Here is a 24,244-nt window from a genome sequence, read left to right on the forward strand (position 1 = left end):
TACGATTAGAATACGCATACTTGAGTGGAGAAACAAATGGAGCCCAGACTCTTTCGGCAAGCTCGGCACACGACCAGGTACAGCCACGCTGAGACCAGCACGGAGAAGACTCTTCGTTGCATGTGTGCCTGAGCGCGCTTGTGCGATACCGGTAGCAACGGTGCCGAAAAGTCGTTTTTCCTTCCGCTTCGTTATTCGCCGTGCTTATTAGTGTTAAGCGGGCAGTTGACCAGTCGTCGCCACCGCTCAACGGCAACATCAGCATCACCACCATGTCCGCACGCACCGCAGCACCACATCGCCACGGGCACATCCCAGAACGCAGCTGTATGCATTACGCGACACTGTCAGCGATGTGCTCTTCTGGGGACTCACCAACGATGTTCCCCTGCGCAAACGCCTTGTAGGCACGGCGTTCCGCATCCTGCTTCCGCCGAGCAGCACGGTAATAGTCCTCCTTGGGACGAAAAACCGTGTCCTTCAGGCGGAGGTCGAGCAGCGGCAGCTCCGTGTAGCCGAACTCCTCCGCAACCTTCTCCAGGCTCACCTTCGTCTCGTCGTACACATCGCGCGGCCCAATGGTGCTGTAGGTGCGCATGGTGGCCTTGTAGGCATAGTAGGCTGCGTTCTGGACAGGAAAAAGCTTTTTGTTCATGGACTTGAGCTTTTCACCGATAAGGAAATAGCGGCCGCTGGCCCGAGTGCCGAGCTCGCGAAATTCGAGCCGGTAGCGGCTGGCCCCGTCTCGGCGCAGGTGACGCAGCGCCCCAGCAACTTCGTTCGGACGAAAGAGGAGCAGAATATGTGTGTAGTTCACCGCTGCAGGGATCGTCGCCTTGTTTCCCGAGGAGGCGTCTTCAGCGGAGTTCGTAGCTTCCGCGCCCACCCGCCGCGCTGCCACGGGAGCTGGGGTAGGAGAGGTACTGCGCTTGCGCTGGCGAGCCGTCCTCTCCCGCCGCACCGCCACCTTGGCTGCTGCAGACGACGCGGTGCCTCCGGCATCATTGCCCGCGTCGGCCGCAACTGCACCGGGCGACAGCACCTCAGCTATGAATTGGTTGTAGTTGAGGAGGTCAGGAATGATGTCGTACTGCAGGAAGACAGAGCCGCGCCGTGGGACAAGTCCGTGGCAGGACAGGAGCACCGCCGCCGTCTTGCCATTTTGCCCCGACTCGACCGTTGAGTCAAAGGCGACGCAAAGCCGCTGGCGGTCAGCGGCGGTGTGCATGTTTGTGTACGCGCTCGCACCCTCGTAGTCGCTCAGCAGTTGCACATATGATGGCAGCTCACCCAACAAGGAGTAGAGAGTGTCGCAGAGGAAGGTCACGCACTCGCGCGTGGCGACGTGTACGACGATGCCGCGGTTCGGCGCCAGGCCCTTCAGCAGACCAAAGAGAAACTGAAAGCGATGCGTTCCCTGCGCCACAGCGTAGTGGACCGTCACTGGTGCTCGAAGGGCCGCGACAGCGCTGGAGACGGAGGCTTCGGTGGGCTTACTCACCACACCCACACCGCTGCCAACACGGCGTTCTACACGCAGTGTTGTCAGCAGGTCCAGCTCCGGCTCCGTCAGCCATTTCTGCTCTGCCGCCAGAACAGCGATTGCCGGAACGTGGCCGAGGCAGTCCCACCGCTGCGCGTTAAGCGCGTGTGGTGTGGTCTTGGTCGGGGAAGAAGATGCTGCTGCTTTGCTGCCCTTAAGCGTGTGCAGCAGAGAACCGGTGTGCGTCGGCGCACGACGGAGCAGAAGTGCGCAGCTGCCAATGAACTTCCAAATAGCGCTGCGGCGGTCCACTGCGAGGAACGCTGCAGGCGTCGCCACCACCAGAACCACCGCACCCGCTAACGCCAGAGTACTCTCCGTGGCCTCATCCTTCCGCGCCACCTCGTCGACCATCAGCGAGCTTGACTTTGTCTTGCGCCGTTCTGCCGCCGGCGTCTTCGAGGGGGTGTCCCTTAGCGTATTTGCGCCAGCTCCACTGGCAGGGGACGGGAAAGTCGGGTGGCGGCAGGCGTTGTCGTCCCTAAGCAAGAGGACAGTTAGCCCGTAGCGCTCCTCTAGCTGTCCTGCAACTTCAGCCGCCTCGCTGCTGGTGTCGACTAGGACAAAGAGGGAGGAGCTCTCTGCGGTAGTTCTACGCGCCTCCTTGTCCTCGGCAGCGCGGCGTGCGGCGAGCTCCAGCGCCGACACCGCGAGCGTGTCCACCGCCGCAGCCATGTCAGCCACCTTCGCACGAGTGACCGCTAGGGCGATCTCGCCATTCTCCGAACCCTCCGCGCGACTCCGCATAGAGGGAGCGCCCGGCGCTGCGAGGGCGGCCGCCAGAGCCATCTGGGTGCGAGAGAGCTTATGCGTCGCTCCACTCGAGAGACGGCCTTCCAAGTACTTCATGACGGAGGGCGAGAGCGGTGCGGGAACCGTGTTCGAAACAGTGGTCACGTCGGCAGCTGTCGCACGAGCTGCTGCCGCTGCCGCCGCCTGCCGGGCAGCAAGGACGGGAACGACATCGCTGGCTCGCTTTGCCCTGGCCAGCTGTTCGCCCTCCTCGCCGAGGTAGCGCTTCAAATGACGGAGGCCGCGCGTGTCCATTGCAGAGATACAGCAGGTGGTAAAGCGGGCGTGTGCACGCGTCGGTGCGGGCGAGTATGTGCGCTGCAAGTGGAGCTCAGTAAAGGTGGAGAGCGGTAGGTGCACACACCGGTGTCAGGTCAGTGAGAAAGGTGCAAAGAATGGGGACAGAAAAGAGCGAGAGGAGAGACGGTAAGATCTACACAGCTAAGATGAAAGACACGCCAAAGATGCCCTCGAGAGAGATGAAAGCCGAGGCAGAGCCTGCGATGCGTGGGTGTGCCGAGGCAAGAGAACGAGGCCGCAAGGAGTACAAGGGGTACCGCCTTCCACCTGTTCGGTGCCTCATCTCCTTCTCCCCGGTCACCACTTCTACGGGGCGGAAAGCCCCGCCCCCCCCCCCCAACCGTTTCTCGTCAGGCGTTTTCGTCTCGTATCACAGCATCTAGGATGGACTCTGGCGCCGCAGGCGTTCGACGGAGGAGATTGCGATGCCTCCCAAATAAGGAAAGCGCGGGGTGTGTCGTGAGAAGACGTACGCGCAAGATGCGTGACGACAAGGTCCCACGCTGGCACCGGTACGCGAATGGTGCTTGCCTGCGCGCATTCATCCACCGCGCCGCCTTCACGTAAGAGCACAATAAAACGATGACCATTCCCCCAGCGCCCACGCAGCAGTGGTGCGCGAGTGATGGAGAGCTTCGCAGCTACTCCCGTCAAGCCTCCGTTGACGTCTTCAGCACCGAGAGCATCGAAAAGCGAAGCAGGCAGCACAAACAAGCATAAAGAACGACACAACTGTGAACAGATAAAGGCACACCCAAAACAAAATAAAGAAAGGCAATGAACGTCGAAGTTGGACAAAATAACAACCGGCACGGGGCGGGAGTGGCGGGGGGGAGAAAAGAGTCGCTGATGCAGGCCGAGCACGTGTAGCTCACACACCCCGACACCACCACCACAAGAAAAAAAGTGCGCTGCTCGCAGTCATTCGATGGAAACCAAAAAGAAAGCGGAGCGCGGCAAGCGGAAGAAGCCTGCCCAACGCGGTGACAATGAAGATGTTCATTGGTGCTCCAGTGTCGGAGGCGAAACGCGCAATGACAGCACCAAGAGGACCGCACACAAACACGCGCACACACAGCAGCCACACACACACACACATAGAGAGAGAGAGAAATCATTGTCTTGTTGTTCATTCCATGCGACAGAAAGGATTTCAAGTCGATGCTCAAGTGGTCACTATCAACACACAGGTGCACATCGCGAAAAGACAGAGAGTCTTGCCCTCCATGTGTGATCACTCGTGTCCATGGGCATACTTGGTTTCCAAACATCAATCGTGTTGCATGATAAATCAGCTATCGTTTTTCTCTTCCGTTTTGCATACACCCCACAGGTTCCCTACTCGCCAGTTGACACGTTCCTTCTATCGTCGCTTCAGAGGATAAAGCCAGCGAAGCAGACAAGGAAAAAAGAGTGGCCCGAGAAGAGTTCACAGAAGGTTCAAGAAAGAGGTGTGTCGTGGCCCTCTTACAGCACCGTCCACACATCAGCGCTTCCTTGGACTTCCCTTCAGCTGCGTCACACTCATGCTCCACTACGTGCCCATATTTGCTTTGTGTGTGTGTGTGTGTGTGTGCTTACGTCGCTGCTATGCTCAACATGCACATGCGCCTCGTGGCGGTGGGCCGCGTGAATGACACGGGCAGCACCCAACGGCGTGTCGACTCGCTTGGAAGTAAAGCAGAAAACAAAAGACAACCACATCACAGCGCACGGGCTTCGTCGGACTCGCCCACCAGCCAAGCGACGTGTAGCACGGCAATACACAAAACACAACAACAAAAAAAAAACAACAAGGAAACGCTTAGGTAGGTAGTATGAAGCTGGGCCCCAGAGAACGGGAAGGAAAGTGTTCAGCAAATCGGCAAGTTCGGAGTACAGCAGGTCAGCGACACGGGGGTGGGGGGGTGTTGTTCGCTTCTCTCCGCGAGAGCTCAAACAACGGCAAAGATGTAGAGACAACTTCTCTCTCTCTTCGTCTCTTGCACCGCTTCTTCTTGCACGTGCAGAGAAACAGAGAAAGGGAGGGGGGCTGGGCAGAAAACCAATACACACGTAAACAGTAAAACTGCGCCCTTCTCACACAACTACCAGTCGCACGACAGACCACCACCTGCAGGAAGGCACGTGCCTGAATGATTCTCCTACGTGCATGAGCCGGGTGGCGCCAGAAGATGCTTACGGCGCCCCCCTCCCACTAACGGCTTGCGGTTGATTCATTTTTTTTTCATCCGCTAAGCGCTTACTTGATGCAGCGCACTAGCCCTTTGCTTTCCACGGGTACACTTCTCTCCCATACATGACTTGAACGTCGCTCCACCCCCGGCCCGTCACAGACCCTCATCGATTCGTGCAGAGCAGTGGCAAGCCCGCGCTACGGCAATGTGCCGACTCAGCCATCGGAGCACGGTCTCTGGCTCAAGCGGTACGCATCCCGCCCTATATGCAGGTCGCCTAGCAATCGCTCACACTATGTCAGTCACCAAGTGGTGCGTCCCTCGCGATCGCTCAGATTCCTCACCAGTAGGCAGTGAATGCCGGGGGTGGGGTGCGTCCGAGTCAAGCTGACACACCCTGCCCATCACATCGATGGCACAAGCGCGTCCACTGTCGCAGGTCCCTTCGACGCGACGCCAGCCAGGACCTCACTGCCGACGTCAGTAGCCGTGCATCGCTCTGACCTCTCCCTACGTAGGTAGGTGCGCCGCCCTGCCACCACCAGAAGTAGCTCAGCGCCTGGCAGGGGGATGGAGGGGAGGAGGGCTGCTTGGCTTCCGCCCACGTACAGAGTGGGGGGAGGGGGAAGGGGGCACTGAAGCCTGAGATCCCACGTAAAGGCGTGTCCGTTCGTCATCAGGGAGCGCAGCAACGAAACAAAAAAAACCAGAACAGATATGATGTCAGTGCATGTCTTCGCTTAATGCGCCTCAGAAGCAAATCGAGAAAAAGAGGCGTTAGACATGAAAGCACGCAGCGCTTTATTTTAGGGGTTCCTTTTCGGTGTGCTCTCCAGTACGTGGCTAACAGGGGGGAGGAAGGGCGGTGGAGGCATGGCTGGGAACAAGAAGCAAGAGAGGGAGTGCACACACGCATGGCTACCATGGCACCGCCACTCTGCACTGGCACTAGCACGCACTGCGACACCTTGACAACGATCGACATCCCGGCAAGAGGAAGGGCGATGCGTGTGTGTGTGTGTGTGTCTGAGGATGCAACCTGTCTCGAGGTCAAGTACGAAACACCAAGAAAACAAAAATATCGATGCTCCGCGCACACAATGAAGAAGAACAGCACGAAGCATTCGGAGAAGGTTAAAGTCGAACTTGTTAAAAAAAAAAAGAAATAACCACAAAATCAAAAACGCTTGCGCACAGGAAACGAATCAAATCGATATATAAAAAAACATTTCCGGAGAAACGCGTGGGCGCCTACAGGACGAGCGCACATATGCACACATACGCGGCATGGCAAGTGTGCCTCCCCCAATCACGCAAACTCCGGCAGGAGGACGGGGACGGTACCACCACTAAAAGGCGAAACACCTGCGACAGAAACAGGTGAAAAAAAGAGAGAGAGTTTGGTTCCCATTTTGACCGTACCATTGTCGCACGCCATGATTAGGCAAAAAAAAAGAAAACAGCAACACCACACACCGGCACAGCCACACACGCACCCACTTGAAAGCAAAAAGCAGGGCACGCGAAGCGGCGGAGAAGCAACGAGCCGGAGACACACGCGGACCAGAAAAGAGAAGAACCACAGAAACAACAAGCGAAATTAAAGAGGATTCAAAGAAAAGAAAGAGAGCAACCGTGTAGAAAGAAGAGGAAATGGGTGGGTGAATGGATGGATGGAAACGCAGCAGACAACGGAAAAGAGCGGGGGTGGTAGTCTGGAGAAGAGAGCGAGACAAGCACAGAAATAAACAAACAACACCGCAACACGTACACACAAGAGAACCACACGCACACAAACACAAGCACGTACATCGATATAGAACTATACATATGAATGCACACCTACACATGTAGGTATATGTGTAGGTATGCAGCGTAGCGCGAGCGATCAAAATCGCGCACGCCTACACGCACATGGCGACGAGGTGCCCGCGGAACTCGAGTGCAGTGATGGCGGGCGGTTGGGAACTTCGTTGTGTGTGCGTGCGTGCGTGCGTGTATTTGGATGGATCGCCTTGCTTACTCAAAGATGGAAAAAAACGAAAGGCCGAAGCAGCCAACGTTCACAGTGTGGTGCGTACCAGCAGGGATGGCACCATCGTCGTCCTCCGTCTCCTCTGAGTCCACGTCCTCTACTTCGACGACGCCATGGTTCTGCCTGCTGATCGCACCGTCTGAAAGGAGTTGTAACGAGGGCTTTAGTAGACTGGCTTCCTCAAGGTCCGCTTCCACGTCCTTTTCGATCAGCCCGCTTGCCTCCGTCTTGTGCGCGCTGTCGACCAAGTCGCCATTTTCTGGCACGTGCTTCAGCAGATGGCATTCGGAAGATGCAGTCGCCACGTTGGCACCGACCGTCTCACAGGTTGGCTTGACAGTGTTGACGGTCGTCGCGGACGCAGAGTCCGTTTCGCTGGCTGTACCGGTACAATCGGTAGCCCTCGCAGCAGCGCTGTCGCCCACTGCAACTGATCGCTGCTTGAGGGAGCTTTCGATGGCCCGCAGTTTCAGGTCCCGGCGGTAGCTCAGCACCTTCTCCCTCTGTGCTGTGTTGCACGCCAGCGTCCAGCACAATGGAAGGTATTCGTTCTCTAGCGGGTGTGGCTGCAGCGGCTCCGGATCATTGGCACGGATCTGCGAGCGCCCGTCGCCGTATTTTGGCTCCGTTTGGCATACCGACGTTGATGACGGTGATGGCGGTGGGGGAAGCAAACTCCGCTGGATTGCCGCCCGCTCCTCGGCAGAGTCGGCGCGCTGCACGTGAGGGGTAAAGTAATAGTAGTACCAAGCCAGCCACTCCTCCGCGTCGCGCGCAGCGCTGTAAGTGTGCCGCTGACGCTCAAACAATTCCATGGAGTGGAGCACCGTAGCGGCAACGCACACGGACCCGTGGCCGGCGGAAGTAGTGCCGCTCGAGGCAGCAGCGCCGTCCTCCAGCTCCGAAAGTGACGGCAACGTAGAAAATCCGTCATCCTCGCAAGCTTGCATACCAAGGTACGCCTTTACGTCCGTAAACAGCTCTCGCCACACGCTCTCGAAGCGATACTCAGCCAGCTGGTAGTCGACCGGCTGCACTTGGAAACAGCAGGTAATGGAACCTGAAGTACCGCCAGAAACGCTCGACTGCGACTCGCTTCGGCTGCACCCTACAGTGCGGCAGAACTCCGAGTGGTACGCGCGCAGCGCGCCAGAGCCGCACTGCAGTAGCGACCGCTCCAGCCCTCTGATCTCGTTCTCCGTGCTGTACTGAGCCAGAATGGGGATGATGTAATAGTAGTAGAGCTGCGCAAGACGGCGGTGGGCCTCGCGCGCCTGGCGATGAGCCTCTGTGATGAGAGCAAACAGCGCACATTCCTGTTGGCGGCGCTGCGCAAACAGCACACGCTCTACATAGGCACGAGAGCCAAGCAGGTACTTTCCAGCGGGAAGGCGCTGGCTTCCACCTCGCACCGCGGTCGCCCCTCGGGGAGTGCGAGAGGCTGCAGCTTCGCCGCTGACGTCCCTCGTCTTCGAGGTGGAGTTCCGGCATCTCAAGATGGAGCCGTACATGAGCGGGAGTCCCGTTTCCACATTCACATGCTCGTCGTCGAGCGCGATCTGACTGCTGCCGTTGCTAGAGCGACTGGAGCAACTCCCAGCGCGGTCGCTGTCCTGCGCAAGCGCTGCCGCCTCCCCAGCGCCGCCCTTCGCCTTCTTGGGCAACTGTGTATAGTGGCCCAGTCTTGCGAGGAACGTCTCGGGAAGATCGTAGGACAGCGGCTGCGTGCCTTCGCGCAAGGACTCAAGAGCCTCATTGGTCAGAGACGAGGAAATCACAGCAGGGGTGGCTGCAGCACCAGCGGCGGCAGTACTCTGCAAGCCTCTTTCTTCTGCATTATGCACTTCTGTTCGCCTACCCATCTCGTCTTCTTCAGGACTGCTTGCGTGCGGCCCCGCAGAGGCAACGAGCGCCGCCCACGCTTCCTTGTACTCGCGTTCACGCTTCGCGGCCTCTTTCAATTGCTGACGCCTCTGCAGGCGCTTCTTTGTAAGCTCCTCCCGTGAGATGAGCCGCCGCTCCGTGGAGAGGCCCGAACCACGCGAAGACGCGGCACCGCTTTCCGTCGTATCCGTTGGAGGAGCATTTCCGCCGGCTGGAATTGGTGCTGTAACGCTGAAGTTATCGGCCAAGGTTGGGCTCCACAGCAGAGTCGGCGTGCGCACCCGGCACCGCCGCGTGTCGAAGACGTGAAATACTTGCCGGTGCAGGAGAGGCGCTCCTGCGTTGGCCTCTGCAACATCGCTCTGCACCTCCGCATCCTCGAACTCCTCTACATCACTGCTAGCGTTCGCCCTGCAGCATGACATCACGGTGTCCTCAGGATCATCAAGGTGCTCGACGTCGTCCTTTGGTAGTGGGGTGCGGGGACGACACCCCTCTCCGATGGAGGCACGCACGGAGTATCGCCTCTGCGGCAAATCCCCTTCGCTCTCCGTGCACACTGCCGCGTGTTCCTCATTCTGCACGTCTGCCCGTTCCACATCATTAACCATGGCATGAGGTTCGTTCACATCGAGCAGATACGTCATCGGGGCTGCTTCCACGTGCGGGTCGTACACCTCCGGCCGGCATAGCAGTCGACTCCAGAGAGAGAGTCGATCCCGCTTCACCGGCACCGCGACAGTGTGCAGCCGCGACCGTTTTGGCTCCTCCTTGCATTGCGTGTTCATGGCAGGCACCCGCCGGACCGGTGTGCTCAAAACCACTTTCGTATGCGAATCATCGCCGTCTGCTTGGGCGCTCGAAGCTGACATATTCGTTCGCTCGCGGTGCGCCCGCGCATCCTTTCCCTCAGTAGCCTTCACAACGCCGCCAGAGAGCAGCGAAAAGAAGCCCATCGGATCGTGACAAAACGACGACAACACCAACAAAGACGAGCAGCCCGCGGTTCACAGCAAGAGTGAAGGGTCGATGGCGCCTTATCGGCGCCTGCAGTTCCGCGAAGAGGAGCAGGGACGCTATCCACACCACGTCCGTGCTCTGCAATACTCTGGCAGTACCTGTAAGGACGACGATAACTTCCACTGCGACCCTTCGAACCCTCCAAGGCACGAAAATGAAAAGAAGCGCCTGGAAAAGACACACGCACACACAGTGGCAGACAGACGGACAGAGAGACAGGCAGACAGGGCGACGCCACCACGAAAGGGGCAATCAAAAAAGGCGTCAAACGGAAGCGAAGCAGCGATGGCTCCCCGTAAAGCAGCGCCGACACGTGTGAGCGCACACGAACGGTCACACGCAGCGGCACCGAGGAGAGGCAACCTGCCAGGGCAGTCCGACTTCTTCTATGAGTTGCTCTTCTACTGACTCGTTGCTGCCGCCTTCCTCGTGACCGAAGTTTCCGCGAACGACGAGGGACACGAAAGCAGCGACGACGAAAAAGAAGAGGAGCGCACAGACAAGAAAGACGAAAGCTACCCCTTATCCCATCTCCCCCGCACCCGTCTTGCACTCTCTCTTCCTTCCACGTAACCCCACGTTTGGCAGCCGCGGAGACCCAAAAACGAAGAGATGAAGCACAGAGAGAATAGAAAAATTATTTTTCCCGCGTGAAATGCCCAAGTGAGCCGTTCGACAGACAGACTGGAGACGCAGAGGTATATGGGTATGCGTGTGTGCATGTGCGCGTATGACCCTCGGCAGCGTCTCCGACCGCCCGCATGCTTTTCGAAGCGCACGCCGACAACACCAAGCCAGCGTACAGGTCCGGCGGAAGGGTCCGAAGACAAGCGATAAACACAAAAAAAGGAGGGCCAATGCACCGCTGTCCAGGCACAACGGAGAACGCAGATAAGCGTGCGAAAAGTGGAAGGGCCAACGAGAGTGAGGTGACTAACGTACGCGTTATGCAGTGCAGAGCAAAGAGAGGCACAGAGGCGTGGATGGCCGGAAACGATGGCGCGGTGGAGAAATGAGGGAGATCAGAGAGATCAGAGAGAAAGAAAAAGAAAGGGTAGGAGAAAAAGAGCCATGTACGAGCGAAGGACATGCAGGCCACCTGATCCTGAGGCCACGAGAGCGCGCACGCGCAACCCTAAACACGCCATCGCAGCGGCAGACAGGGTCCCCTTTCTTTTCTGATTTGGAGAGATGAGCGTCTGCTCGCGCATCTTCCTTCATGCGGCAACCGAAACGAGAGGGAGAAACGTCTATGTCCGTCGGGGCCTGAGCCACAGGCAAACGCCTCCGCCGCAGGCCGTCCGGTATTTCCTTGTGCTCTTGCTGCTGCGGTTTCACCATAGGTGTCAGGTAGGTGGTCCTGCGGAAGCAGCTTTGGAAGACGCACGTCGAGATGCAGCGCGGCGCTTCTGACAGGCGCCAGGGGCGGCGGCGTGCGACTACCACTCGAAAGGAAAGGGGGGCACAAGCCTGGTGGTTCCCAAGTCAGTCATCCGTGAGAGTCGAAGGGCAAACATCAGCCGCCTCGATCCACGGCACCACATAATGCAGTGTAGAAACTTTTCACATGCGACACTGGAGGACCGGATGCTGCACCTCGGGGTGGCCTCGTCATGCCTTCGGCATCTGCACCCCATCAGCCCACTCGGTCGGATGCAGGGGATACCGTACATGTCGCACAAATGCACTTTGGAGCTGATTTGCATGCATCTCTTTACACCGTTCCGTTCCTCGCTCGTGCGCATCCTGGCCTCCGCGTGCGTTGCGTGGATGCGATCAATCATGCCCACCAACGCTGAAGCGGTGCGCCCGCAGTACTCGAATTCTCACATCATGGGGACTGTTCCACCACGGCGCTGCTGCCTGGGGGAGCGAGGGAGGCGTGCCTGGATGGCCTGCCCGCGTGTGCCGTCACGCCCGCCAGTGTGTCTCTGGCGCAGCCCTCTGCCCGCCCACACCAGCAGTCCGCAGCCAGCACCCAAGGCCAGGCCGCAGGCCCCCGGCGGCCCCACAGAGCAGGCACGCGGCCCTCGTGCCACCACGCCGTGGCCGGCATCCTCAGGCGAAGCCGGGAGTAGGCGACTCCAGCATCAGAAGCACCAGCATCAGCAGCGGCGCGTGGGAGTGTGACTGGAAGCGCTCGCGTACAAGTGAGCAGGCGCACATGCTCAAAGAGCGAGTGGCGGAGAGAAACGGGAAGAGAGAGCAAGTGAACGTGTAGTTACCAGGATGAAGGCAGGTCGTCTTCGTGTACAGTAGTGCTGTCCTCTTCTGTGGGTGCATGCGTGCCGTGTCGCTCTTCATGCCTGAAAACGTCGTTCTCACGTTGCGATTTTTTTTTGTTTGTGTATAAGCTCTCTCTGTTCTGATAGGCACTCATGATAAGGGGAGGGGCGGCAGTTGATGTGTACCCCCTGCCCCACCACAAAAAAAAAAAAAAAACAGAAAAGAGACGCTGCGCGAAAGCGGGGCCAGCGAGACTCGTTTTTTTTTTTTTTGCGGTTGTGTTGCGTATATATATATAGATAGATAGATACGGGGCATTCAATGCTTGACAAGTACTCCCACCGTCTCCAGCGTGTCACCAGATACAGCGGCAAAGGGAAACCCCACGATAAACGAGCGACACTCGCCAACCAGCGACCACACATGTACGCGTGGGAAGCCCAGATATAGACCAGAACACCTCTGTGATAGCACCAGCGAGATCTGAAAAGAAGAAACCAAAGGATATGCCTCGCACACTGTGTGTCGTCTCCTCCCTCTTCGTCATTCGTCAGCACCGTGCACCGCACCAGCAACGCAGATGCTGCAACATTCTCTGCCTACACCAAGTCTCACTTTAGACACTCTATAGACAGAGTTCGCCGTGTGACGAAAATGGCGAGGAAGAGAAGTGGCAAGCGTTGCGGACATGAGAGAGACAATTTCCAAAAGCCGATAGCCGCTGTGAAGCGCGTCAGGCATGTACAGACACACGCGGAAACGACCGGAAAAAAAAAAACGTAGTCGCAATGCATAAAACATGAAAACCATACACAACACATATATATATAAGATATTATGTATATGTTTACTTCTATTTTTTGTTCGTCCGAGGCAGACGTGTGTCACGGTCAGTGGAAGGGCCGGCACATGCCCCAGCCCTCCCCCCCCACACACACACACGCGCGCACGCAAAAAAAAAAATCAGCGACACAACGCGGCAGATAATCTAGCCACTGTGACGGAGATCGTGTAGAAAAACGGGCAAGGGCAAAGGTAACGGTGCGCCGTCACCTATACTCTGCTCCCACGTGCTCAGTCGCTGCCACACATGACTCGAACGCCACTCTATCACCCCACTTTCCCTGTGACAGGCCCTCATCATGTAGTGCAGAGCCCTTGCAGGCGCACGCTACAGCCATGTGCTGGCCTATTCGTTTGAGCACGGCCTCTAACTCATACTCTACCCATCTAACCCCACTCCGCAGCCGCACCCTGTCACCTTGGTCGCTGCCTGGTGCGTCCAACTCGGCGTGGCGCAGGCTTCGTCCACCAGTAGGCAGTGTGGAGCCTCGTGACACGCGTTCGAGTCACGCTGACACTCCGCCCATCATACAGATGGCGCCAGCGTGTCCACTGTCGCAGGTCCCCCCGCCCTACGCACCGCACCGTCCACGACCTGGCCGCTGACATCCGTAGCAAAGCCTTGCCCTGGCCTCCGCCTGCGTCCTAGATACCCGGCCCTGCGACCACCGGAGGTGGCTCAGTGTTTGGCAGAGGGGTAGAGGGGGCGCTGCTTTGGCTTCCCCCCACGCAGGGAGGCGTGTCCACTGCACCGCCGGTCATCAGGGGAGCCTTTATCCGCCAAACACAAAAAGCGAGGGCCGCGTGTGGCTGGGAGAGAGAGCGATAAAGTCACAGCGATGGCGGCACGCGGCACAAGCATCGACCCCGAGAAAGAGCGGCACGTGCGCAAGCGCAGAGGGCAGGAGAGGACGCGAGCGAACAAATACGAGAAACATGAGCAACCAAAACTGTAAAAGGCAAAACAAAGGAAACGAAGACGTTAGGATACAGCAACGGGAGGACGGTCAGCCCATCCGGCGTGCTCTTCGCGGTCGCATCACAGTGCACGCAGGAGTTGTGTGTGAGAGAGAGAAAAAGAGGCCGTCGATTGATGAGGCTGCACGTGGCCTACACACCAAGTCAGACGCACACACATACTCGGGAGGGGCAGGTGAAAAGACGTACGTTCGAGCCATAAAGTAAGGGTGGAGGGAGGGGGGGGCAGAAAAATAGAAGGCACTCGAACGAGGCACACAAACGCACATGCCCACGCACACACACACACACACATCACACAAAGAAGGCGTCGCAATGGAATGTGAAGACAACAGTGACGGTGAGAAAAGGCATAGAAAGAGCGAAGTGCGTTATCGAAAAGAGAAGAGGGAAGTCGCAGAGAGAAGCATGTGAAAGGTAGTACGACAAGAAATGACAAAATATATAAGTTAGTGCAACTTTCTCACATACACACACACGCACACACACTTACAAAGGAAAAGCCGCGCACAATATCGGTGTGGCACCTGCTGCCTCATCGTGCACACCTCATCAGGCAACCAACACGAGGGCTGCTCAAACACGGATGATGTAGGAAATAAAAGAAAACAAAAAACCCTCGAGGACGCGAAGGCATGAATAGGGAGTGTGCGTGGACATCATCGAGGCTATGAATGGATGTCACAGGTATTCCTGATCACGCCCATACACTCGCACTCACACGTCAGAAAGTCACACGCTTGCGCAAGAGAGCTCATGGAAAGGGCACAAAAAAATCAAGCCGATCAATGAACATAAATGACGCGAAAGACACGCACATGCGCGAAATAAAAAATATATATATAGAGAAAGCGAAGAGATCTGTGAGGGGTACCATCGCTTCTTTCGATTCGCATAGACGTGAGACAACGCAAAACAAAACAAAAACGGAACAGAAGCGAGGCTAAGCGACGACGACGAGGAGGAGTGATGAAGGGAGGTAGCCGGCACGTGTGTTCACACAGCGCTCGTTTCGAATGAGGAAAAAGAGTTCGTTCGCCTCCTCTCTTTTGTATTTTTTTTTTCAGAAGAGGGGAATCACTGAGGAAGGCTCCCAACAAGAGCGCCATACCGATCGAGTCCCATAGAGACGTAAGAAGCGTGCACTCATGACCATATCGCTCGAAAACACGCAGAAAGTCTTCCCAGCAAGACAGCATGGACAGCCACGCTCCTGTCTCCACCTCTGCTGTTCTCTTTTTTCCGGATTTTTTGTGCGCTTGCTGCTCCGAAGAAACAGGTAGCACTTGTGGTGACGCTAGTCACGTCGCAGAGAGGGTTTTCGACTCGTTGGCCGATGGCTGCGTAATCGGTCGATACATGCGAAAAGCGCTGTAGCATCATTGCGTGTACGACGATACGCGAGATGCTGTCCATGGCGACCTCAGCATCCCCGCAAATCTGCAAAAGTGAGTGGGGAGCACAGCACGAAACAAGAAAGGAGCAGCAACAAGAGAAACGGGATGCATTACAGCGTCTATGCTTATCCACACAGACGAACGCGTGTGACATACGGTAGGGAGAAGGAGGCGGGGGAGGGGGGCTGGTGATCGCCTCCTCACCTCGACACCTGCACAGGTCGAAAGGCACGTGAAAACGGATACGAGCACGTGGAGTAGGAGCGGGAAAGGAGTGGGAGACACACGCACGCAAGTACGCGAAGGCACCACTTTACGTCTTTTCGGTTGTCTTTTCTACCGCTTTTCGAGCGAAGGGGCGGCACCTCGTGTGTGAACGTGTCGCATGTGAGGGGCTGCCGGTGAATGGAAACAGAAAGACGACCCTCCAAAAAAAAAAAACAGACACACAAACACACGCACACACAACAACAACGGCAAGACAGAGAGGAACGTACGGGGAGGGAGGGAGAGAGCAATGCAAATAAAGGGGGAAGCATGACGACGGAGAGAAGCACATGGAAGATGTTAAGGATGCGAAACCATACGAAGAGACGGCCACAACAACCATTGAAGAAGGGGCGACGGCAGCCGCAACCAAGAAAACAAAAACCGAAAATGAGAAACCGCAGTTTGCCTTTAGTGGCGCTGCCCCTGTGAAAAAAAAAAAGATAGAGGACGAGCGAATCTACGAAAATACTCAAGGGGGAAGTGAGACAGAAGAAGAAGGTCAGGGGGGCTGGGCGGACGGCGTGCAGGCAGAGGGGTGGGTGGCGTGATTGAGGGGTCGGGTGATGGAGTGGGGGGGAGGATGAAACAAAGAAGTGAAAAACAGGAGAGAAGATGCAGCAACAAAAGAGAGAGACATGTGAAAAGACGAAAAGTTGTGAATAAAAAACAAAACTCAAAACGCATGTGGACCTCATCGAGAACAAAAAAAAATTTGAAGACACGTGAAAAAAAAGACGTGAAATCGACCATGTGAACTAGGAAGAAGCAAGCGATCAGACAGACATGAAAACAAACAGAAACCCGTAAAGAAGCGGGCCGGAGAAGCACACACGACCGCGTGCATTTACTTGTTTTTTGAGACGCGTACATGCGCACGCGCGCTCCTAGACGATGGCAACTCAGCAGGTGCAGCACAAATGATTGGAAAGCAAACAGCTCCACGAAATCGACATACAACGCCAGAAAGGTCGGCACATGATGCGACACACATACACATGCAACGTGCAACACGTGAGGGGATGCCCATGGGACAACGGGTCTAGGAGAGAGAAAAGAGACGGTGCGGATTTGGGCGGGGCGGGGCGGGGGAGGGCAGGCGAAAGTAGCGTCGGCGATGGCGCCGCGGCGCGACACAAGTGCAGGGAGGACGGGAGATCCGACGAAACATGCCAAACGCGACCTGCACAATACGCGCGCACCACAAAACGTGCGAAGGGACTGTGCCGAGGCGGGCAGCAGGAGAAAGGCAATCAACGCGACGGGCCAACGACGGCTCCTACAAACGAAAAGCACACAGCATAGCCAAGCATTCGCCGCAACGACCGTCATACCTCGACACCTGCTGCCAAGAGCGGAAAGCGACAATGCTGGTGCGTTTTGTTGTGTGTTGCTGTTGCCAATACCTTCCAGACACCAAAATGTATAGCCCTGGTGACCGATGAACGCCGCCACGCAACGACGTCTCGAGGAGAAGACACCTATTACAAACACACACACAAACACACACAGTGACGGAAGGGGGAGGACCAACGACAACAAAATAATAATCATAATATAGCAAACGGCACAGCTAGTTTCCTAATCAAACAAGAGCGGGGAGGAGGAGGAGGTAGGGGGTAGGTTACGAAGTGCTAGAGAACCATACGACAGAAATACGATGGAAATATAAAACAGATGCTACTACACGCACACACCGCATCACCGCCCTGTACTACATTTAACGAGTGATGGTGTCAGAGACGGTCTGTGCGCGTGAAAAAAAGAGAGGGGGATCAGGAACGAACAGTACACCGGCAGACGGAGCGGATAGGAGGGGGTGCCAATATATAAAACCGAGGAATACAAGCACCCTGCCAAGGCAGAAAAAGGTAACAAAGCAGCTCGCTACGGTTGCTCTCTCAGACAAGCGCAGAGAGAGAAATGGGGATCGGAATGGCACACCATCACAGACGAAGCCACGAGGCGACAAGGGGCGCCTGCCAAGAAGTGCTCGAACGAGCAGTTGAACATACGCGCCGGAAAAGCGGTCTTTTCGTCTGCCCCTACTTGTCTGTGTGTGTGTGTATGTGGAGTGTAAGAAGCTGTGGAGAGAGAGAGAGAGACGCGACCGGCACACAATGCACAAGAGCAGAGAAAACAATATTGACATGACGACGCTGGAGAAGGCCCAGCGTACCGCGTTTGGGATAAGACAAGAGCAACACAAGCATCCAAGAAACATAGTTAGGATAGAGGAGAGGGGACGGCACGCTAGGCGGACGAACACGATTCAACAGCTCCAAAAAGGAAAGAGAAGTAATGGCACCTTCGCCTGTCCCACTAGGTAGTCGAGCGCTGCTGATTCTCTTTATAATCGCAGCGGCGCTTAGCACTTCTCCTTCAAACACCCTACTCAGTGTAGCACTGCACACACTGCTTCGGCGGCAACCGCTGCCAAAACAACTCCGTGTCCGCCATGCGAAGGACATCCTGGCGCATCGCCTCCGCCGTCGTGAAGAAGACGCGCGGGAAGAAGGTGATGTCGCGCTTGCTTCTTCCACCACTGCTGCTGCCGCCGTTGCCGTTGCTGGTGTTCGGCATGGGGCCGTAGAGTCGATCGCACAGGTTCGGATTCGGCGCTGTCGACTCAAGGCACTCGTCCAGATCTGCAGAGGCTGTACCCAGCACGTCACGCGCACGGCCAGCCGCCAAGGCGTACGCGCTGCGCGTGATCACGGGATGAGCCTCCTCCATTGAGAGGCCAATCGCGACCAGCACGTTCAGCACGTAGCGATGGAAGTTCTGGTCACGCCGAAGCAGCGCCTGCGCCTCAGCGGACGAGGTACTCGCGGTGTCACCGTTGTTGCTGTTGCTCGCTGAAGCGCTCTTGGCTTCTTCTTCGTGCACGTTGTCCTCCTCGTGGATGCTCTCCAGCACCGCCTCCAGGAAGCTGGCCGGGGCTCCAAAGCAGCCGTAGTCGCCTGCCTCCTCGGTCTTGTCGTACACGCTATCGCCAACTGCCAGCCCCTGCCACCGATGCGTGTCATTGAGCCTTTCCGATTTGCCACCAGTCACCTTTTGCTGCGCAGAGTGCTGCTGCTGCTGCTGCTGCGTCTTCCACAGGCACACAACAGGGATGTCGTTGCAGCTCATCACCACCGCGTGGATATGTGGGAGGGCGTCGCTGAGGTTGCGCTTCATCATGTACAGCAGCGCCATCATAAGGTTGGCGAGCAGGCGCAGCTGCGTCGCGCGTTGGGGAAGCTCAGCAGTGTGGTCGCCGGAGCCCGTCGCTCCTGCGCCACCGGTCACCGCGGCGTGAAAGTCCAGCAGCTCCACCAGTGATCGGAGGGTGCCCATCGCGTCGTAGAAGCCCTGTTGAGAATTCAAGAAGCAGTGCGCCTGGCCGATAGCCCGCAGCGTCAGCTCTCGCCCGCGCTCTAGAACCTCGTCACCGTCCGTGGCAGACCCGGTGAGCATCATGTTCTGTAGCGCCAGAGACAGCTGGTTGCCTGCCAAGTCCGAGTGCGTGGGAAACGCCACCGCGTTCGAGGGAGGCAGTAGGAAGTCAGGCAGCGCGCTGCCGACGCGGTCCGATAGCACCGAGAGCGCCGCGGCAACCGTCTCAAGCGGTGCCGCGGCCGCGTTGGAGGCGGAGGATGCGCAACGCCGCGCTGCTACCGAGTCGTTGGTCGCGGGTTGGCCGGGCGTCGCGTGGGAGGCAGCACCGCTGCTGTAGGTTGCCGTGTTGAAGGTGGAGTAGTCCTGGCTCGGTGAGTGCGTCGCGCAAGGCGGCGTGCCCGCGAACGTCACTGCACCTTGCGCGCCAGTGGTGTGATGCTTCGTGACGGCCGAAGTCATACCCGTTGCGGAGTCCGTGCTTGCGGCGTCAGAGTCGGCCTTGCGTGCTGCAGCGGCTACGGGAAGTAAAGGAGAAGTCCAGTGGTCGCCATTGGAGGCAGCTGTCGCAGTACCAGAAGCGGCATGATGCACGCCAGGGAGGTACTCCGCACCTAGAAGCGGCGATGAGGATGGCTGAAAGGCGCGCGCGTGAGGGCTCAGCCGAACTGGCTGCCTAACCGCAGCTGCCGTTAAGCCCGGAGAAACACTTGCGGAGAACGGGGTCGCTGTTGGGTCCTGCAGCTGCTGCGCCTCCTTCTCCTTGAGGTTGTAGTAGCTCTCGAGAGCGTCGCCGAGGGTGCGCTTGGCGAAGTTTCCGAGGCCGAAGATGCACGGGTTGCCAGTCGTGGGGTCAGCGTCGTGGAAGACGCGGTCAACGATGGGCTGCTTCGCGCTGTTGCATTTGAGCCGCAGCGGCGGGCGACCCGGCCCGTTGTTGAGCTCCATCCCGCTGCGCCGCATCATCGCCTCAGCACCCGCGGTGGTGGCAAACTCGACAAAGCCGTAAATCCAGTTCTGGTTGTTCGTTGAATTGCCGCAGATGCGGACGCGCAGGTACTCGCCGCACTCGCTGCAGATCGCTCCCAGCTCGCTCTGCAGCATCGTCAACGGCAGAAAGCGCAAGTGCACCGTGCGGGCCAGCAAGTCAGACGTCGCCGCCTCGCGTTCCACCAGACGCTGACGTTCCTCCTTCGGAAGGGCCTTGAAGTCCTGGTGTAGCCGGTTCTGCTTGCGGCTTGTGTAGTCGGCGTTTGGGCCGCGGTACGTGTACGGGTTCATGCCGCCATCTCTGTGCGAGTGCAGGAGAACGTCCTTGCCCGCGTTGATCGGCGGCGGCGGCAGAGGTGGACTGTGGTTATTCAGGGGTAGCACGTCGTAGCTGGGGGCATCTGACACAGGAGAGAAGCCGTACATATGGCAGCGGCCTTGGCTGCCAAGTGCGCCACCGCTTGCTGCTTGAACGCTTGCCAGCGGCGCCCAATCCTCTGCGTGGTGGAACGGTGGCAATCGCGTGCCGGCGTTGCAGTCGGAGTAGAGCGGCTTCGGCGAGTAGGGCCCGGGGCGGTAGCTTCGCTCCATGTGTGCACTCGGTACGTAATCACTTGCCACGACCTCGAAGCTATAAGCGTCGGTGTCAGACGCGGGGGGTGCCGCAGCCCTGGGGGAAGCCAACTCGTCCGGCTTCGCATTAGGAGAAGTGCTAAAGTACGACGTCATTCTGAACACAGACGTTGCTCTATCCGAGCGTGCGCAAGCGCACGTGAAAGAGGAAGATGTCGCGCACACGTGCCCGCGCGACGCAGTCCAACGGAATGCACGGCACAGCGTTGTGCGTACGCGACAAATGGAAAAAAAAATAATAATAACAAGAACTAGCGGGCGAGTGACGACCAGCACTGGGGAGGGCACCGCAATGGAGAACAAAACAACAACAAAAAAAAAACACGACCGTGTGCGCCGCTCCTAACGCTTGAGTCGACAAGAGCCGTGGAGAAATTATAGAGAGGGAGAGTTATATATGTCTGAGGAGCGGTCGGAGAAGGAAGAGGCGAAGATGTACAATGTGGGAAGGAGAAGAGGGGAAGAGAAGTGACAGCACAAGCACAACAACGCAGCCTCCCTCTTCACAGAACAACAACGAAAAGGGAGTGCGAGCGCCAGAGAAAAGAAAAGCAACGATATGACAGGGATACGGAAGGGAAGGCGGTAACAACAGCGGCAGCAACAGCAAGCGAAACGCAGAATAAACCAAAACGAAAGCCCTGCAGAAGGAGAGGGAGCACTCACGCTCGCTCGTTGAAGCAAGACGAGAGCGCACGCACACGCGCGTATGATGTCGTGACGATGCGGGGTGTGGTGAAAACACGACTGATCAAGTGAAAGGAGTCGGTGATGGTCACAGGAGGGAAAAGGCGTCAATGCACAAGCAAGTATCGAGCGAGCGTGGGTTTGCTGTTCTTTTTTTTTTCCTGTCTCTCTCCTAAAAAAAGAACCGAAGACGCCAAAAAAAAAAAAACCGGGATGATCGACCGAGAAGAGAGCGCCACGACAAGTCAGAGCTCAATGGCCGCCGTATGTGTACTATCTACTTCGGGCAGAGGGAAAGAGTGTCGCGAGAAACCTAGCGCGCAGTGTAGAGACAGAGACCACGACACAAAGCCACACGCTCCCAAACGTGCGAGAACCACCTCACAGACGGAGAGACTACAGCAAGAGCCTGGAGAAAGGGAAACACCACAGCGAAAAGGCACGCCAGGCCTTGCACAAGATCAACCGACTCACAGAGAGGGAGAGAGTGCGAAAACGCAGTGGAAGGGAGAGGCGCCACGATGGTATACGCGACGACGCGGCTCCGAGAGTTCCCCTGGTGCCGATGCACGTTTTTGTGCTTTCCGCTACGGATAAAAAGACGCGGCCGCTACGGCTGCGTGTTTGGTGCAGTGGAGGGATGTGGGATAGAGAGAGGAAGGGAAGTAGCGGGAATCTGAGGAGAGTAGGTGTCTATGGCATACACACACACACACACACAACTGAAGAAACCACGAAACAGACAATAAATAAACACAGAAAGAGAGACACGAGCACGAAATCGAGAAACCAACAAAGAAGGGGGCCAAGCCAACACGCAGATGATCGAACTGCAACAACACAACAAAGAACGGACCGCTGACGATCTACTAATGATGAGCGTATTATGAGCGAAGAGGCGGAGGAGCCGGAAAAAAAAGCGCATGAAAAAAAAAAGCAAGCCACCTAAAGAAATTTGAAAAAAAAAAAACAATCAATCAAAGGAAGCGAGGGGTAACTCTATGCAGCTAAGATATATATGTGTGTGGACGTGGGGTGGGGGGATATGTGTATGTGTGAGTGGGTATGTGTGAAGAACAACAAAACAAAAACGCAGCAACGCAGCAAACCAAGGGAAGGTTGTGTGGGGAGAGGGGGAGAGGAAATAGATAGCTAAAGATATAGCTAGCCTGATGGAAGGAGGGGTCGGCTGGTGACAACAACAGCAACGACACACACACAAGCGAAAAAAAAAAGAAGCAGGAAAAACGTGTATGTAGGGAAGTGTGTGTGGGAAAAAAACCGAGGAAGAAGAGAGGAAAAGAACGAAGAGAGCGCCTGCAACACCTGCGCCTCCGCTGCCACGCGAGAAGGACGAAGGAAGAGAGAGAAACGGAGAAAGCAAGAAACGAAGAAAAAAAAAGATATCACCGCAAAGGTCCAGAAGGGAGAGAGATGATGTCGGAGAACAAGAGACGAGGAGCGATCCGAGGACGCAACGGCGAAGGTAGAGATGAAAACAAACCTGCAACGGTCCCTAGATGTGCTTGCTCGGCTGTATTTCGCAACGCGATGTGGCCTTCTACTTGTCTGTCTGCTTCTTCTGTCTTCTTTTCGTTTTTTTTTTGGAGGAGGAAAAACGGGGGACAGCTGCGTTCCTCTCTTCCGAGGTCACGAAGGAGCGATGAAGAGTGCCACGCAGGCAGCCGAAGTAGACAGAGGTTCTAAATGGCGAAGAGCAGCACAAGAAAAAACGTTCTGCCGACGGGTCAGGGGGAGAAGCAAGGATGCACACGAGAAGGCTGTAAGCAACGGAAGCGCACAAAGGAAGTGAATCACGACAATGACAGCCCACAAAAAAAAAGAAGTTTGGGGGGAGGGGGGCAAGAGATGGGCGGGAGAAAGGATAAAGCACCTGAGAAAAATGCAAAGGCGGTCGGCACGCCAAAAAGGAACAACTGCACGCCCCTTGCCAAGCGCAGCGACGTGTGGTGATTTGAGCTCACCTCTCTTTTTTTCTGCCTGCTAGCCTTGTGAGTGTTGCGCCTCCGTTTGACGGACTGTATGATCCAAACCACTGTGAGAAGGAGAGTTCAAGAGACGGTGAGCAAAAGAGTGAGAAAGAAGGAACAGCACAGAGAGAGAAAGGCAGAGGAGCACCAAGCGCCAGTCCACGATACAGTGATAGATCACCGTAAAAGGGAAAGACGAACACAAACTCAGAGCTATGCGTAGCGCAGCCGAATGGAAAACTGGAGGAGGCTGGAAAATGAGACAGCGTGGTCTCCGCCGAGAAAAACGCCGCACTCAAGACGCAGTCAATTCAAGAAAAAAATAATAATAAAGAAAAAAGCAGCAGCAGCAGCCGACTTTTTTTTTTCGTGCTGTTGCTGTTGTTTGTGTGTGGAGGGAGGAGGGGGTAGGGAGGGGCAACTGCTAGCGGAATCGAGTATCCAAACAAGAAGGAAACGAGTAGATCGGAAAACCAACGAAACCCCTGCACAACAACAGAAAAGGGAACGAAAAAAACTAGTGAATCCTGTGAAGGAGAGTATCCACACACACACACACACTGCTCTGGTCTGTTCCGCTGCGAGCACGCTGTGGAGGAAAAAAAAAGGGTTGGAGGACGGAGAGGCGAGCCTTGGGTGCCGCGTCTCCTTTCCGGGTACGCGTGAGCGTGGTTTTTTTTTTTTCGTGTGCGTGTGCGTGTGCGTCTCAGTTGGTGCGCAATGCTGATGAAGCTGAGAAGGGCAATCCAAGCGAAGAAAGAGGCCTTTCAAACGGAAACTGTGACAGATATAAACGAGAAGAGGAGTGCAAGAGGCCTCGAATACAATGAAAATATGCAAGCGCACTTATCGGCGATGCGCCTGGACTGTGGATAGGTATGCCTCGTGGGTATCGCAGTAGGGAAACAGAGAGAGAGCACAAAAAGGAGCACACGACCACACGGAAAAAAAGCGCTGAAGTCCAGCTATGTTTGTGTGTGTGTGTATGTTTTTTCTTTCTTCTCGTTTTCTCCGGGTGGTCGAGACACGTACGGGGTAGGAGAAGAAGGAGGGTGGGTGAAACGCGAGGAAAGTGTTCGCGCTTCTCGGCAGTGGCACAG

The 24,244-nt window shown here is 56.5% G+C and overlaps 3 protein-coding genes across 3 annotated transcripts; all 3 read right to left on the bottom strand.

The window, feature by feature from the left end:
* Positions 1–334: 334 nt before the first annotated feature.
* On the bottom strand, positions 335–2,590 carry LDBPK_311010 (hypothetical protein, conserved; the record flags this gene model as incomplete). The annotated part of the gene is made up of 1 exon (XM_003863145.1): positions 335–2,590. The coding sequence occupies one exon, from the start codon at positions 2,588–2,590 to the stop codon at positions 335–337; it is 2,256 nt and encodes a 751-aa protein (XP_003863193.1).
* A 4,241-nt stretch (positions 2,591–6,831) lies between these two features.
* On the bottom strand, positions 6,832–9,687 carry LDBPK_311020 (hypothetical protein, conserved; the record flags this gene model as incomplete). The annotated part of the gene is made up of 1 exon (XM_003863146.1): positions 6,832–9,687. One exon carries the CDS (start codon positions 9,685–9,687, stop codon positions 6,832–6,834), a length of 2,856 nt encoding a protein of 951 aa, XP_003863194.1.
* An 8,166-nt stretch (positions 9,688–17,853) lies between these two features.
* On the bottom strand, positions 17,854–20,562 carry LDBPK_311030 (hypothetical protein, conserved; the record flags this gene model as incomplete). Its single annotated transcript, XM_003863147.1, has 1 exon — positions 17,854–20,562. One exon carries the CDS (start codon positions 20,560–20,562, stop codon positions 17,854–17,856), a length of 2,709 nt encoding a protein of 902 aa, XP_003863195.1.
* Between the last annotated feature and the right edge of the window lie 3,682 nt (positions 20,563–24,244).

The sequence above is a fragment of the Leishmania donovani genome, chromosome 31 (assembly GCF_000227135.1).
Source record: "Leishmania donovani BPK282A1 complete genome, chromosome 31".
Taxonomy (NCBI): Eukaryota; Euglenozoa; class Kinetoplastea; order Trypanosomatida; family Trypanosomatidae; genus Leishmania; species Leishmania donovani.